Raw genomic sequence first — 16,388 nt, forward strand, 5'->3', positions numbered from 1 at the left:
ACAAATTACAATAAAACGGTTTATTATCCAACTATCAGAAATTTCACAACGTGCCAAGGAAGAGAGGAAGGAGCAATTAAATAATTAAAATTATAAAGAATTAAAACTAAATATATATATATATATATATAAATGGGGAATATCGCACTTCTGACAATCGCTGCGAGTGTATGGGCTAAATTTGGAGAACCCGTGCTTCTCGCATGGACAACTATGTGGCCAGCTCACGCGTTGGAAAACCTGATTTATTCGTGTACGCACCAGACGGAAATACAAAAAATATCGTGTATCCACAAGCACTCCAATAAATAAATAGAATTGAAACGACACTTTGAAATGTTTTACTGATAAAAATGAATAATAATAATAAGTTTCAATAAAAATGATAAAATGTAAATTGAATTTTATCATAACAAGTTTGCTTAAATTTCGTTTCTTCTGAGATCGCAGCAATGCGCGACGGGTAAGCTAGTTATCTATAATAAATTGATTTTTTTATTATTGCTTTATTTTTAAAATTCCAAACATTATTAGTTTCTTAGAATTACTTTGGAATAAAAGAAGTAAATACTGCGGTGTAAGTAGCATATTTGCATTTATTTCTTCTGTACTAACAAAGTTGTAAGTAGGGAGAAATAAGAAATAAATAAAAAAAAACTAAATACGAAAACTTTATCTTTCTTATTTCACTTTTCAATATAATATTCGGTGATACATCGATATTTTTTTATTATATTCTGAAGGAAATTTTGCATAATTTGGCGGCCCCCCGGCAAACTTCTTACGGGCTCCCCTGTTAAGAAACACTGCTCTAACGTACATTCCTTTTTAGTTTTCTCCTTCTATGTCTTACCTGGACACCACCCTTTATCACATCCAAATTCTGACAAAAACACCATATAACACGTGATTTTATAGCTGCAAAGTGTGATATCACGTGTGCTAGTGACGCGTCATCACTGGAGTTTCTTTAGTTAACCTTGAGGGTGCACCCCTTATTTACTGCTACAACGTGAACAAGAGCATTGAGTTTACTCGTCTTTGTTACTTGCTTTAAATTACAAACAAACATTAATTAATTAATTAATTCTTTGATTGAATACAGACTATTGACATACGAAAATATCGTAAATGGAGAAAATGAAGATAAAAGAAGAGTTAGAAACGAAATATTCGGACTTTACAATTAAACGAAAAGAAGAAAAATTTAAAGTTGATATTAAAAATTTCAAGAAAGAATTGAATACAGATGAGAAGTGTTATAAAACAATTAAATTGGAAACTTTAGAGGTGAGTAAAAGTACTTTTTTTTTTATAAGAATTCAGTGTAGCTTTAAAACACAACTAAAATGCTACAATATGAATTTGGAAATAGAAAAACATATTTTTAAACAGTATATTTGTATAAATAATGGCCTTGCGAGCTTATTCGTAAGGCCTTTCCTGATAACTTCTTCATTTTACGAAGAATTCGTTGAACTCTGGAGACACACGTGATAGATCATAATATACTATAGTATTTTTATTGTTATTAGAAACGATTTATTACTATTATCGACTATATGAAATAAGAACCGCTGGTAAAACCGCTCGCCAACGACAATGATTCTAACATAATATCCCCATAATATCATAATGAGGCACGTTTGATCCACTTAATCTCCTGTGGATTAATATGCCGTAAGATTACTGTAACATCCACACAGTTTTGCTACGTGTTGGGTCCAACTGGAACAGGGTGTGTATTCGGAGGTGAGAGATTTATTAAAAGGTGTGGGAGATAGGAATAGAAGTGGAGAGGAGAGAAGAAAAAAGTGGAAGGAGAAGGGAAGTAGTTTGGTGTGTGAAAGTCCGTAGTGAAATATAACTTAAATTAGTGTTTTATATATTTTAAAACTATCGTTTTTTTGTTATTCTCCGTGGTATACATAATAAATGTGTCTTCTATCGTACGGTAAAAGACACGACGCAAATTAAAAATAATTATTTATCGTTATAAAATTTAATTTGTTTATTTCTAAATACTTTAAAATACTTAAAATAGTTTAATTTGTTTATGTACAGGTACCTTCGCTGCTAACATTCGCTAGGGAGTCCACATTCGCGTTTTTGGCATAGTCATACAGTTACAATTTACAGACACGCAATGGCTTATATAAGATAAGCCATAAAATGTCTAATGTCTTGATTTAAATAAATATTATACAGTTTTGTTTACGACATAAAAGAGATTAGGCTATTTAAAAGCACAGCAGCATTATTGGTTATTTATCTTATTATCATACGTTATTATATGGTGATTTTAATCCATGTTTGAAATGGAATGATGTTTTAATATTTCTATTAACCCTTCTTTTACTGACGGAATTTTGTGGTCCCACTGTCTTTAAAATTTTTTATATTGTTGTGTATACGTTACAGCTGGCTGGAAATTACCTGTTCCTATTGTATGAAGTCACGTTTTGTTTACTTTGTTGGTTGTTATATATTCATAACAAGTAATGCTATCCTGTCAGATTTGACTCTTTGACTTTTCTGCAAATCTCCACGTTTTGAGACTTCTGGAACCCAAAAAAGACCAAAGTATATATATAATTGTGTGTGAGTGTGTGTTGACGTCTATTTTGCCTAATATCTCAGGGCGGGTTGAAGATAAAGGAACGAAATTCCGCATGGTAGCTTGTATATAATGGGCATTAATGCTATTAAATTTTGGTTATGAAAGGTTAAGAGAATGGATAGAAATAAGAAGGAAAGTTAATGCGGTTGTCCTCACAGATATAATACAGTGAAAGAAAAGAGGGGATGCATAATACCAACGGGAAAGGGGTAGGGTGAACAGGAAGAAAAAAGGAGAAAGAGGAGCGATCATAAGTGCATGCCGGGGTCCATTGATAGTGACCAATAGAAAGATACAGACAGAACAAGTAGTACAGTGTATAGGAAGTAATTGCGTACAAAAACTGTGAGGCCCCGGAATTAGCCCCCCCAAAAAAATATGTAAAAATTTATTAAGTTAAATCTAGAGATAAAAAATTATATAAGTGTCTAATCAGCGACACCGGACTTTGACGTCGACGCTCATAAAGAGTAGAGGGAAAAAGAAAATTTAAAAGTTAAGACGTAGTTTAGAAAGCAAAACGAAACTAGAAAAATATCAGAATGAGCGTGGGTGTCATAGTCATCGATAAAACGCGATCAGAGTCTAAAGGAAGGTGTCGAATAGACAATCTCTAGTCGACCTTTCTCGCGCCCTAAACGGAGCTTCATTTACACCTGGGCCTTTAGTCTCGAGTTTTTCGTGTTGTACTCGAATTGACATCATTGAACTCACTCGTGTTACTATGATTCACATAATCGGTAGTGTGGAGTTAAACCCATCGAGCGAACTCGAAAGTGGAGCGGAAGTAAATCATATTCACTTGTTTACGTGTATCGTTAAACATGATGGGATTATTTACAATACATCTTGATTTGCGACTAAAATGAATCTTCCTCGATCTATTTCTTAAATTGTTTTGTCTATTAAGATTATTTATTAATCAGAACTTAACACTTCCGATTAATAAATAATCGTAATATAGTGTATAATATGCGCTTAATAATTTATACATATAATTTACTATCATTTAATTCTCTTTTTCGATGAATTACAGTAGATACTTCTTTTTATTTTTTGGAAAAAATTTGCTGTATAATTTTATCAATTATGAATTAAAATTATTTNTAATCGTAATATAGTGTATAATATGCGCTTAATAATTTATACATATAATTTACTATCATTTAATTCTCTTTTTCGATGAATTACAGTAGATACTTCTTTTTATTTTTTGGAAAAAATTTGCTGTATAATTTTATCAATTATGAATTAAAATTATTTTGTTAGTGTTGACTTGACACGAAAAGAAATGGCATCTACTAGTGGTCGAAAAATTCGTTGCCTTCTTAAACGACTCTTTCGTCTCTTTCTAACGCTTCGATTGCGATTAGAATAGCGTATTTGTCAGCCATTTTCACTTTCGTGTAGCGATCTTACATGATCGATTCAATGTGAGTAGCAACTCACATGGTGAGATGGGAAAGCACGTTAGTTAAAACTCGAGACTAGCGATTTGACGTCAGAGTATGAGATGGCACCACGTGACACCTTCAACACGTTGGGAGTTGTAACACGAAAAATTCGAGACTAGGGCCCCTGGAGACAGGTGAACAATTGGGAAGCGAGAGGAAAAAGGTTTAACTAATTAGCAATGATTCTGTCCCGAGAAAATTATAAAACTCCGACTTCATGGACAAATGAAAGCTTCCTATCGAGTACACCTGTTGTGTTCGTCGTCCTCTTCTCTTGGTGTTTCAGCTCGCCGGTATCTTGTGCTACTTTACTACTCCGAACTTTAACTCGTCATCGCCCCGGGGCTCCACCACAGCTAGACGAGAAAAAACCATTAGAGATATGCAACCACCAGGACAGCGACATCTACGACTTTATCAATCATTTGTAAGCATGATCTTCGAAAAAATAAACAGTTACTTTGTGAAACTTTTTGCTGCCTCCTAAAAACCGCCACTCACATACGGGTAGACCTTAAGCCATTCCGACGGTAGGGAATAAAGAACTCTCCCCAACTGGCGTCCTTACAAAACCTGCGTGGTTTTACGAAGAATCAAAATAACGTTACTTTCGATTTTCATCGAAGTTCTTGTATCAGGACCTCGTGCCTCTAAGTTTTCCACATTTGGTCTTGTCTTTCGCCTATGTAACTCTGTTGTCGAAATTAAGAATAAACTGTCAAACAGTCTTACACTCTAAAGAAATTGCGATTTTATAAGTCTATTTTCAAATTGCATTCCGATTCTTAATAAATTTGGAGGCTCCGATAAACTGTATATGTGTATCTGCTGCAAACCGGAATTCACATTGTTTGAATTCAAAATTTTCCTTTGAAACGTATTAAATAGATTACAGGCACTACTATTAAAAGAAAGAAGTTGGTAGGTCATATTTTAAAAACATTATTTAGTAAGTGTATTTTTATGCTTCAGTTTACATAATTTTTTCATTTGTTTTTCTATAAAGGTCAGTCTATCCAATAATATAACGTAATATTTTATTATTTCAGATAAATATTAAAGGAAAACCAATTTCCACGAACAACACAAATGGATCCACTATTTGGAGTCGTTTTAGTTATAAAAGCGAAAGAGGTAAGAGGCTAAGTAATTGTAAACTATGAAAGCTTATTTTTACTGATAAGAATAATGGGTTGTACATAAACTTATATTCATATAAATGGAAATGGTAAGATTTGAAAACCGTTGCGAATACGTCGTGTATAGTGAATAAGGATTTAAATAGAATTTAATATTATCGATAACATTTAATTCACTTGTCAGATTTAAAATTGTCAATTCAATTGAACACAAACTTACAACAGATAAAAGTCTAATTTAGATTATTTAGATTTTAATAAACCAGCAATTATTTATTATGACATCGTCACAATGACGGGCTGCAAATTCTAATCATATTTTTAGTGTATTTTATTTAAAATATATGCTCTTCATCTCAAATTAATAGTGGCTTGCCTTTGTACATTGTACTTTTTCTTTGACAATGCAGTTTTGCTGGTCAGTTATTAACTGTTTCAGGAGAAAACATTTTATAAACGTGACTTTCGATCTTCGCCAAAAGTTCGTACACAGTTATTCAATGTCTCGTGCCCCTACTTTTTTTCAAATTATCTGATCTCAGACTTTCATTTTCTTTCGTTTTCGAGATGAAAAAAAAAAAAACTGAAACCCAGTGAGAATTTATAGGTCTTCAATTTTTTCAATATTTGTTATTTTCAGAAAACAATGGTTTCTTCATTATTGAGTGCTCAGACAGGGATTTTTTGTTATTCTCGCAGGCCGTAAGTTTTTAAAGTACTAATTTTATGTATCTATGAATAAAGCAACTCTGCCGTGCAATCTTTAGAGAAAACATGCCAGTTTCAAGCCTGGACAAAAAAGACACTGTTATAGAAAGAGCTTTCAAATAGAATGGATGCAAAACGTTACAAACAAAGAACTTTATAATATGATAACATGAAAAAGAATCTCTTACAAAAATTATACAACGAAAACTTCAACTGTTTGGACACATCACAAAAATGCATGAAAACAGAAAAATTTAGTCTATGGTATTATGGATGGATCAAACAGATGAGGCAGACCATATAATATGGATTGATGACGTGAAGAAGTGGTGTAAAACAAATGTACAAAAATCGAAAAAATCGGCAATGGACAGAGAGAAATGGAAAAAAAACAGTAGAAAAGTCGTCAGACACAAACGGGCAATGAGCCCAGGGTTAATGATGATAAATAAAACTCATCCCTACTTTTATAATTTATCATTATGCCATTTTATAATAATTATCTATAAAAATTGATGATTTTTTCCAACCTTTGTGAAATTTAATAATTACAGTGCCTTTTTTTTCTGAAATTTAGAAGGAAGGTTTGTTTATTAAGGGAATTGATGCTTTTAAGTTTTCTGTGATTAAACGTGGAAAGGGGTCGAATCTATGTTCAGTAGGGTCGGACTTAATGAGGAATTTACTTATTTTCTCATTTACAATATTTTATAAAACTCATCTTTGTGTTCAATATCGAACTTTTTCTTTTATTCTATAATAATTGAAAATATATTTTACAAAATATTATAAGAGATGGCGCCACACATAGTTTTAAATATTTCCGGGAAACTTAATTAACCTCTCGTTGCTGATTTATTTAATAACGAAAACAAGTTTCTAATCATATTTATTATAACTTGTATCACACATCACACCAATTCGCCGTGACAAATAGCTAGTTTTCGGCTTGTAATCACAAATAAACGATGATGTGAATCATGTAAATTAATATTGATATGTTAATTATTGAAAATATGCTCAGTTTTATTTTATATTTCAAATTTTTCTTAGGATCCTTTAACATAAAAACTAAATTTCAATACAGATATCAAGAATGAAATAAAAGAGAATTATGATGTAAAACATGATATAAAATCAGAATGTAAAGTTGATTTGAAAAATCTGAAGATTGAAGTAAAGACTGAAGATTATAAAGAAGTTGTTCATCATTCAGATGATAATGAACAGGTAATGGTAAGTAATACAACTTTCGAAATATTTTACAGTGTAATTTTAATATTAGCTCAGCTTACTGAATGGTTAAAACATAGCTCAATATCACTAATATAAAATTAGGATATAAATTTAGGTGTATTGTGTATAAAATAAAAAATACGTAGTATATAAGAAAATATCTGACAACGAGTTGCGTAAGTTTCCTGGCAGTAAAAGATTTTATTTTAAAATAATAATATTTATTTTAATAATCAGAATAAATAAATAAAATTGTGTCATAATCTTAAATTAATTCTGAAATATTAAATGAAATAAACGCCAAAATGCACGCCCAACATACACATTTACGGAATTTTTCACCGTGTTTTTTGAATACAAAAGATCTCAAAATCTAAAAATTTCCAAAATAATACATTATTTTCCAGATTTCAATACATTATTTTGCTATGTATACATGACATTCGTGAAAGTAAAAAGCAAATTTCAACATTACTTTTTTATTTGTAAATTATAGTGTTTAAACATCTCTCAGTTGGTAACTTGAGTATTTCAGCTTTTTCTGCACGATAAATTAGAGAATAAACAATGATTATATTTCAGACTTATTGACAGGTTCACAATCGATGCGGCCACGTGTTGTGGAAGGTGGCCCGAAATACAGTCAGACTTAAGATTTACGATGTCCTTTGCAAAAGTTACTTTGTGATCCATTGACACGACTATAGTAAAAATACCACATTTATTTATTTTTCTATTACTGTGAAGACATTAATTAAATAAACACAGATAACAACAATTTAATAAACACTGCAATTTCTATTTTTAATTAGTTGTAAAGTAACAGTTGATTATAACAAAATAATACAGTGGTTTCGGCCGAAGTTTTCATCTCTAAAACGTGAACGTCGAACGTGGCGAGTAGAAGTTCGGCTTAAACGTTTGTTTCTTCTGTGTTTTGAGTTAAATTTATGACGAATTTTATTAAAATAATGATTATTTAAGCACTTCTAAATAACATTGTAAAGAAACAAGCGATTTTAATCCTGAAATTATTTATTTAATTTTTTTGCAAGTGATGTAAAGTGAAATAAAGAAATGAGTTTCAAAACATAATTAATTTTAATGCAATTTTCTAATATGTAGCTTATATGAAATCACAAAAAAAAAGCTTTGTGATTTAAAAGTATGTAATGACTTTCATATTACTGTACTTTTCTGACTGATATAGGCTATATAACAGAAAAAAAGAATGACGATCGGTCAAAAAATGACTCCCCCGAGATTTTTTAACTTAGAACACTTTTAAACGTCGAAAAATGTAAAAATTCGTGGAGTTTATTTGTATGTATGGATGTTGTTGTGTAGAGGCACACCCCTGATCCTGATTAAAACTTAGTAACTCCTGTTTTTTTTGTCGAAAATTTCTGAAATTTTGCAGGAAAGTTTGATTATTAGGGAAATTGAAGCTATTAAATTTTACTGGTTAAAAATTAAGAAAATGGAAAAATAATGGGGGTCGTGTGTATCTCCAGTAGGGTCGGACTAAATAATGATTTACTATTTCGTTATTCGCATTTCACTTTTTTTTTTATAAAACTCACTCTTACTTTTAAAATTTAGTTATTTTGTTTTTCTCTAATAGTTTAAAATGCCATATTTTATTTAAAAAACGTTTTGTTAGTGACAGCAGCACCAAAATTTTAAAATGTTGCCGGGAGAATTGAGCAACTGGTTATTGTTTACATATGATAAGTGATTATTAATAGTGTTGTAACGAATAGTATATTCGGCCTCAGGCCGAATACCGAATATTCGGCCAGGAGCGTGGCCGAATAGCCGAATATTCGGCCAGGAGCGTGGCCGAATAGCCGAATATTCGGCCAAATTATTCGGCTTGATTAACGCACGAACGAAAATTGGTGCGCAAACCGCATTATGGTAAGGATTCTGCTCTCTATTGGTTCGCTGTTACTACGCGTCGCCAATTGCGTCCATTTTTGGCAGTTGTACCGGACAGACAAGAGTGTCATGGAAGTATGTGATAAGTGATGATATGAAATGTGAATAACAATGAAATGACCTACACGTGTAAATAACGGGAAAAAAAACAGAGAAGGACCGCGAAGTGAAAATGTGAAAATACATATGAAATTGAGTCGATAACATAATCGAACAAGTCGAGGCAGCATATTGGCACGGAATTCGCACCCGTGAATGCCAAACAATTGTTGTCATAGACTTCGGAAAGCTAAATGCTTGTAATGAAAGTCACTTAGCGTGCACGGGCGAAAGCCTGGGGCCGTTCGGGCTATCAAGCTGTCTCGAATCTGGGAAATCATAACTGTGACTTATATCGACGTCCTATCTGTCTCTTTCCTCCGTTATCACCAGGCTGAGTAACGTAATTGTAAAAACGACAGAAAAGTGACGAATCGAAAGTATCGTGAGCGCGTATTATGATGTATGCACAGGCATACGTGGATTAGAGCGATAGAGGAAAGAGAAAGGGAAGAGCAAAGACGAACGCTTAAAAAGAAGGATAAGCAGGGTCAGACCCTTAGATGTGCGTGGATTTTCCAACGATAGATGTGTACGTGTGCTGATCTTTGTAATTATAAATTGTGAATACATGAACTAATATTATTTTCTGTTTTATTTTGTGCATGTTACAAGTTATAAATAAATATAAACAAACAGCACTAACTCGATAACATTAAATCTAAATACCAAAATGATTAATTTACTGTGTTTTTGTTATTTATTACTCCTGATTTTAGGTATTCGGTATTCGGCCGAATAGTGATTAAATATTCGGTATTCGGCCGAATAGTGAAAAATAGGCCGAATACCGAATAGTAACCGAATATTCGTTACATCACTAATTATTAATGATTCTCCTGTATATTGTTTAGCCTGTCAAGAATGAATTGTTCACTTTAGACGAAAACTTTAACAGGAGTGAAATGAGCATCGAAAGTAAGTAATATGTTTCTTAATTCAAACTTTTTATATTTGTATTATTTATAAGGCAGCTGATGAACTTCATTCAAGTTTCAACCGTCATACATTTAACTGGAATTAGATATATCGTATTAATATAACATTTAAAGTCAATAAAATCTCTTTAGATGATCATAATTATTAAATCACAACTCATGAGTTGTAATTTAATGATTGATTTCATCTTGCTTTGTTCATGAATCCGCTAAAATAATAAAGAAAATGTATTGAAACTAAATAAACGAGGACTATATAAATTCTTTAATTTAATGACATAAATAAGTAAATATTTCCATCGTGTTAGAAAACACGTTGCTAATATTCTCGAAAAACGTTGTATAGATCTACTCTCAAGTTATCGAACTTTGATACAAAACATTTTAAGAATCTACCGGTTTTTCCTCTTTACTTGAAATCCATAGACTTTTGCTGCGGTACTTTTTCTATTACACTTATGATTTTTTTCCCTCTCTAAAGGCACAGAATTTCTTCCACGTTTCTATCATAACCACTGGAACAAACTACATAAATAAAATAAACAAAAACAAATAAAGTGAAACAATTTAATTTTTCCCACTCATTTAAAAGTTCGATAAAAAAAACTAAAGCTGAATCAATCAGTTTATGATTGTAAAATGTTTTATTTTTAGTGCAAACAACAAATGATGCATTGCTTTTAAATGAAAAACAGGTTTACTTTACCAATTACACAACTACTACACTAACATTTTATTATAGCAGCTATGTTATGCCTACTCAAATATTATAGGTAATTTATTATGTTATTTTTTAATCTTTCAGTTGAGGAGAAAGAGCAAATTCGAGAATACGATATTCAGCACATTTCAGAAAAAGAAAAACATTTAAAATATTATATCAAAATAAAGAAATACGTTCCTTCGAGTAGAAAATACAATAAAATTTATGAAAAGATTAAAAGGAAATATTTCAGGATTATGTTTTCATTGCATTCTAAGCAAGAATTTACGTGTGATTTATGTAAACAGACTTTTAAAAATAAAAGCATATTACAAACACATCTATTCTGTCACATTAGAAAAAAACCATTTCGCTGCACAATCTGCAATAAAAAGTTTTTGTGGCAATATCTTTTGCGAAGACACGTGAAAGAACACAAAACTGGAAATCAAAAAGAAATTTCGCATATAAACATACGTTTGCAGCTAGCTAACGATCGAAAGAAGCAATCTGCAACAAATAGTAAAAAATCTAATATCAAGCGGAAAAACGTGTATTGCGACATTTGTGGTAAGCGCGTTCGATGTGGTGAGAGCCATTTAGAAAGACACAAGAGAACACACAAAGATTATGCCTGCGAGATATGTGGAAGAGAATTTAAGAGGAAGGATATATTGTTGCAACATAAACAAACACATAGTGAAGACCGTCCTTTTAAAAGCGATATTTGTAATAAGGGTTTTAAATGGAAAGATTCATTAAGAGTACATCAAAAAATTCATAGTGAAGAACGTGCTTTCAAATGCGATATTTGTAAAATAAAAGTTTTAAATTGAAAGAGCAACTAAAAAGACATCACGCATCTCATAGTGATGAACGTAACTATTCTTGTCAGGTATGTAATAAACGTTTTAAAACAAGATGGCATATCATAAAGTAGTTCATAATGATAAATTCAACTATACTTGTCATATATGTAACAAAAGTTTTAAACGAAGTAGTGATTTAAAACAGCATATTAATATACACACCGATGAATACAAATATTCTTGTAATATATGTAACAAAGATTTTAAAACAAAAAACACTTTAAGAAGACATGAAATAGTTCACAGCGATAGAAAAAAGTATATTTGTGACATATGTAAAAAAGGTTATAACGATAGAACTGCTTTTAACAAACATTGTCTTACTAAACACTAAAATATCTATGTATGCAATATATTGAATACAATCGTACCCAGCAAAAATAAACAAATAACATAACCAACACCTTATTGTTTGCTGAGAGAGTTTTATTAAAAACGAACGTTTTCGATCCACTTAACGGATCATCATCAGGCTAGAACATACGAAAATGGAATACATAATAAGGGATCCTTGGGCCTGCGCCATCTGGGCCAGGCTCAAGGATCCCTGGTTGGATGGGAGGAAGCGGAAGTCGTGAGACAAGTACACTCACCAACGTTGGCGAAGACGGCCGAAAAAATGGAGATATACAGGAGCAAACTTAAAGAAGGATGTATTAATGCTAGGGATGCGGAAGGTCTTCCCTCGGCTTGGAAATTTGCCGTTAAAAAAGCTTACAAGTAGCGCATCAACTGAAATATATGTATTTGATTTAAAGAAAACTTAGTAGCTTCTATTTAGCTATGATAGATCGTATTGTTTAGTCTTTGTAGTATATTATTTATTATTAGGTATCGTTTGAAATTTATTTTTTATTCTTATTAATTGATTTGTTATCAGTTTATTGATATTTTTGAATTTTTGAACTTATTGTTTCATTTATTATGTATTCCATTTTCGTATGTTCTAGCCTGATGATGATCCGTTAAGTGGATCGAAAACGTTCGTTTTTAATAAAACTCCCTCAGCAAACAATAAGGTGTTGGTTACGTTNATTAAATATATTAATAATAAAATATTTTAATAAGACTCTATAGTACGTGTTTCTTTTTTCTTGTTTTGTTATTATTAATTGTTTTAATACAGTATTAAAATAAATATATTCATATATTCAAACTTTATTTCTTTATTATTTATATTCCAGTTACAAATAATCTGTAATACAAATTTAAAATAATAAATTAAATTCAAACTTTCGTGACGTCAGATATACACGATGCCATAAGAATTCAATGGCGGTGTCGTGTAACCGAGTTTGAAACAGTTGTGTACTGTATTGTGGTTGGTTTAAATCTATCACGTGATTTTAAAATTAATAACATAAATGACGTAGGAAGTTTTCAGTTTCTGTGTATCATTAGTTTTCATTTATATATTTATAATATACTGTAAATTCTCCTGCCAAACACGACGGAATATTTTTAATGAGTAAATAAAGATTAAAGAATTGAGAGAAGCTTCAATTCGAGCCTGACGTTGTGATGCTGTTCTTCATCACTTGACAAAGCCATTTTTTATCTATGTTGCTTAAGTCGGAGTTCACTGCTGTCAGCTGCCTCGGTTGTTCTTATTCTTTAAATCTAGAATTTACCTGATCAATTTTACTCTTACGTTTACCCCCAGGAAAATAGCGAGTGTTTTTAATTTCACTTTGATAAAACAAAGATGAATTTTATGTAGGGTGGCCATCACCCAATGTTTAAAAAAATAACACTGCACTAAAAGCAGTAACCTTCGCGAATTCTGTTGACCCTACGTGCTTTCCATTTTTAATACATATATGTATAAATAAAATACCGAAAAATAAACGTATGGAATGTTCAATAATCAGTGATAATATTAAACGTCGAAAACTGTAAATGAAAACAAATATTGAGAAAGAGAACAAAAATTCAACATTTTATTAAACAAAATTTTGAGTAGGAACCCTCAATATAGTTTATAAATATCACTAGATTAGACAGAGTGTATCGCTTAAAGTTGTGACAGGACGATACGATGGGAGTGTAGGGCTGCGATGGAGAAGGCGATGTCTGACTTCGACGTTCGGCGATTCCCCCGAGAGGGGAAGGAGGATGGCTTTTTTACAGACTTAACATTATGAACACCAAGTCTTCAGTATAAAGGGAAATAACTGTATTGTCTGAAGAAAGATGTCAAAAGTTTTAATTAAGCATTTTTGCCAAATAATGAATAATTTATGAAAATTTTCTTAACATAAAAAAAAAATTTTCTTATATGTCTATGTCAGTAATGTTTCACTTAAATGTAATGTATAATTAAATGTATGAATAATAAAATATTTTATTATTATAATTTTCAATTACTGTATAAAATAAATATATAATAAAATAATAAAATAAAATAATAAAAAACTTTATACTACGAGTTTTTTTCCTTGTTTTGTTATTTATTAACTGTTTTAATACAATATTAAAATAAGGAATAATATATATCTAAAAGAATAAATTTAACCCGTGACGTAAGGTATACACGACGCTATGAGAATTCAATGGAGGTGCCCTGTAACCGAGTTTGGAACAGTTGTGTACTGTATTGTGGTTGGTTTAAATTTCATCACGTGATTTTAAAATCCATAACCAAAATGGCGTAGGGAGTTTTTAGTCTCTGTTTTCTTTTAGTCTGTACCTTCATTTATATATTTTTAATATACTGGAAATTCTCCTGCCAAACATGATAAAATATCTTTATGAGTAAATAAAGTTGAAGAATTGAGAGGAGCTTCAAGTCGAGCTTGACATTGAGATACTGTTTCTCATCCATTGACAAAGACATTCTTACTCAATGTCTAAAAGGGAGGAAACTGTTGGGGGTAATCCCCGCGAACCCTGTTGATCCTCGTGGTTTCCATTTTTTACACGTGTAAATAATATATGGAAAAATAAGTGTATGGAATGTTCAATAATTAGTGATAACATTAAACGTCGAAAACTATAATTGAACTATCAAATGTCGAGAAAAAACAGAACAAAAATTCAGTATTTTATTTAAAAAACAAAAGAAAAACAAAACAATAATCAGGGCATGGCTGTCTCCTTTTTATATTTCTGCTCTTTTCCTGCTATTTTCAGTAGTTTGTTGTTGGCAAGAAGTGTTTTGTACATAATTGAACATTCTTATGTAAAGTTATTACATATTTGGAATTCTGCTTTTGACAGAGTCTTTCAAACGATTTCTCTCATNCAATTTCTCTCTTCTTGTAAAGTTGTAATTATTTTAATTATTTTTATTTCCAAACTGATTTTAACCAGTTGTATTGTAAGGTAACATTCCAATAGACAATATGCAAAGCTTTTTTTTCAGTTTACAGCAGTATTTATTACACAAAATTTAAGTAAAGCTTAACATGCCGATCTTGCCCCGGTCTCCCCTACACTACGCTGTAAGAATTCAATGGCGGTGCCCTGTAACCTAGTTTAAAACAGTTGTTTACTGTATTGTGGTTAGTTTAAATTTATCACGTGATTTTAAAATCGATAACACAAATGACGTAGAGAGTTTTTTGTGTATCATTAGTCTGTGCCTTCATTTATATATTCATAATATACTGGAAATTCTCGGGCCAAACACGACGAAATATTTTAATGAGTAAAAAAGATTGAAGGATTGAGAGGAGCTTCAATTCGAGCTTGACGTTGTGGTGCTGTTTCTTAGCCCCCGACAAAGCCATTCTTTTTCTATGTTGCTTATGTCGGAGTTAACTGTTCTCGGGGGCCTCGGTTTTCCTTATTCTTTTAAATCTAAAATTTACCTGAACAATTTTCTTCTTACGCTTACTTTTAAGCAAAATAGCGAGTGTTTTTAATTCCGCTTTGATAAAACAAAAATGAATTTTATGTAGGTTGGCCATTAACCAATGCCTAAAATGGGAGGACGCTGTTGGGATAACCTTCGCGAATTCTGTTGACCCCTTGTGCTTTCCATTTTAATAAATATATGTATAAATAAAATACGAAAAAATAAAGCTATAGAATCTTCAACGTCGAAAACCGAACATGAAGTAACGAATGTTGAGAAAAAGAACAAAAATTCAGTATTTTATTAAAATAAAATTTCGAGTAGGAACCCTAAGTATAAACATCACTAGATTAGACAGAGTGTATCGCTTAAAGTTGTGACAGGACGATACGATAAAGTAGTCTACAGTGTAAAGCTGAGCAAAATACAAAGTTGATAATGGAATGCGATGAAGGAATTCAATTGACAATCAAAAGAGGAAAAATGCTTTTACTTGGTACATCTACACAAATAAAGAACAGTACGATAGCATCGTGTACTAAATCATTATAGTAAATGATTCAACTGTTTGTTTATTTAAAAGTCCGCAAGTAGTTGCTTAGCTTTTTCAGCAATATTTGAAACTGCGTGTGTCGCCGTCTGTTACCATGTTTTACTTTAAAATCTTTATATTTTTAATTATAAAATGGCAAAAAACTTAATTTTGAGGGGAGAGACGGTTTTATTTAAAAAACTTATATATGCTAATAACGAATAAAATCGTCATTAACTCCGACCCTACTCCAGATATAACACGGTACCCATTTATCTCCACCCTCTCGATCTTTAAACACCGATATTTAATAGCATCAATGCCCCTTATACACGAAACTATAAAATTTT

The 16,388-nt window shown here is 31.4% G+C and overlaps 1 protein-coding gene across 1 annotated transcript in view; it reads left to right on the top strand.

Moving 5' to 3' along the window:
* LOC111632427 (zinc finger protein 493-like) overlaps positions 1–16,388 on the top strand; it is a 35,788-nt gene that overhangs the window by 4,040 nt on the left and 15,360 nt on the right. The window contains exons 2-4 of the mRNA XM_023376840.1: positions 5,124–5,208; positions 7,009–7,157; positions 11,324–11,602. Coding sequence (XP_023232608.1) covers positions 5,124–5,208; positions 7,009–7,157; positions 11,324–11,602 — 513 coding nt within the window. The remainder of the gene's footprint in view (positions 1–5,123; positions 5,209–7,008; positions 7,158–11,323; positions 11,603–16,388) is intronic.

The sequence above is a fragment of the Centruroides sculpturatus genome, unplaced genomic scaffold (assembly GCF_000671375.1).
Source record: "Centruroides sculpturatus isolate CEXI.00-Female unplaced genomic scaffold, Cexi_2.0 scaffold651, whole genome shotgun sequence".
NCBI lineage: Eukaryota > Metazoa > Arthropoda > Arachnida > Scorpiones > Buthidae > Centruroides > Centruroides sculpturatus.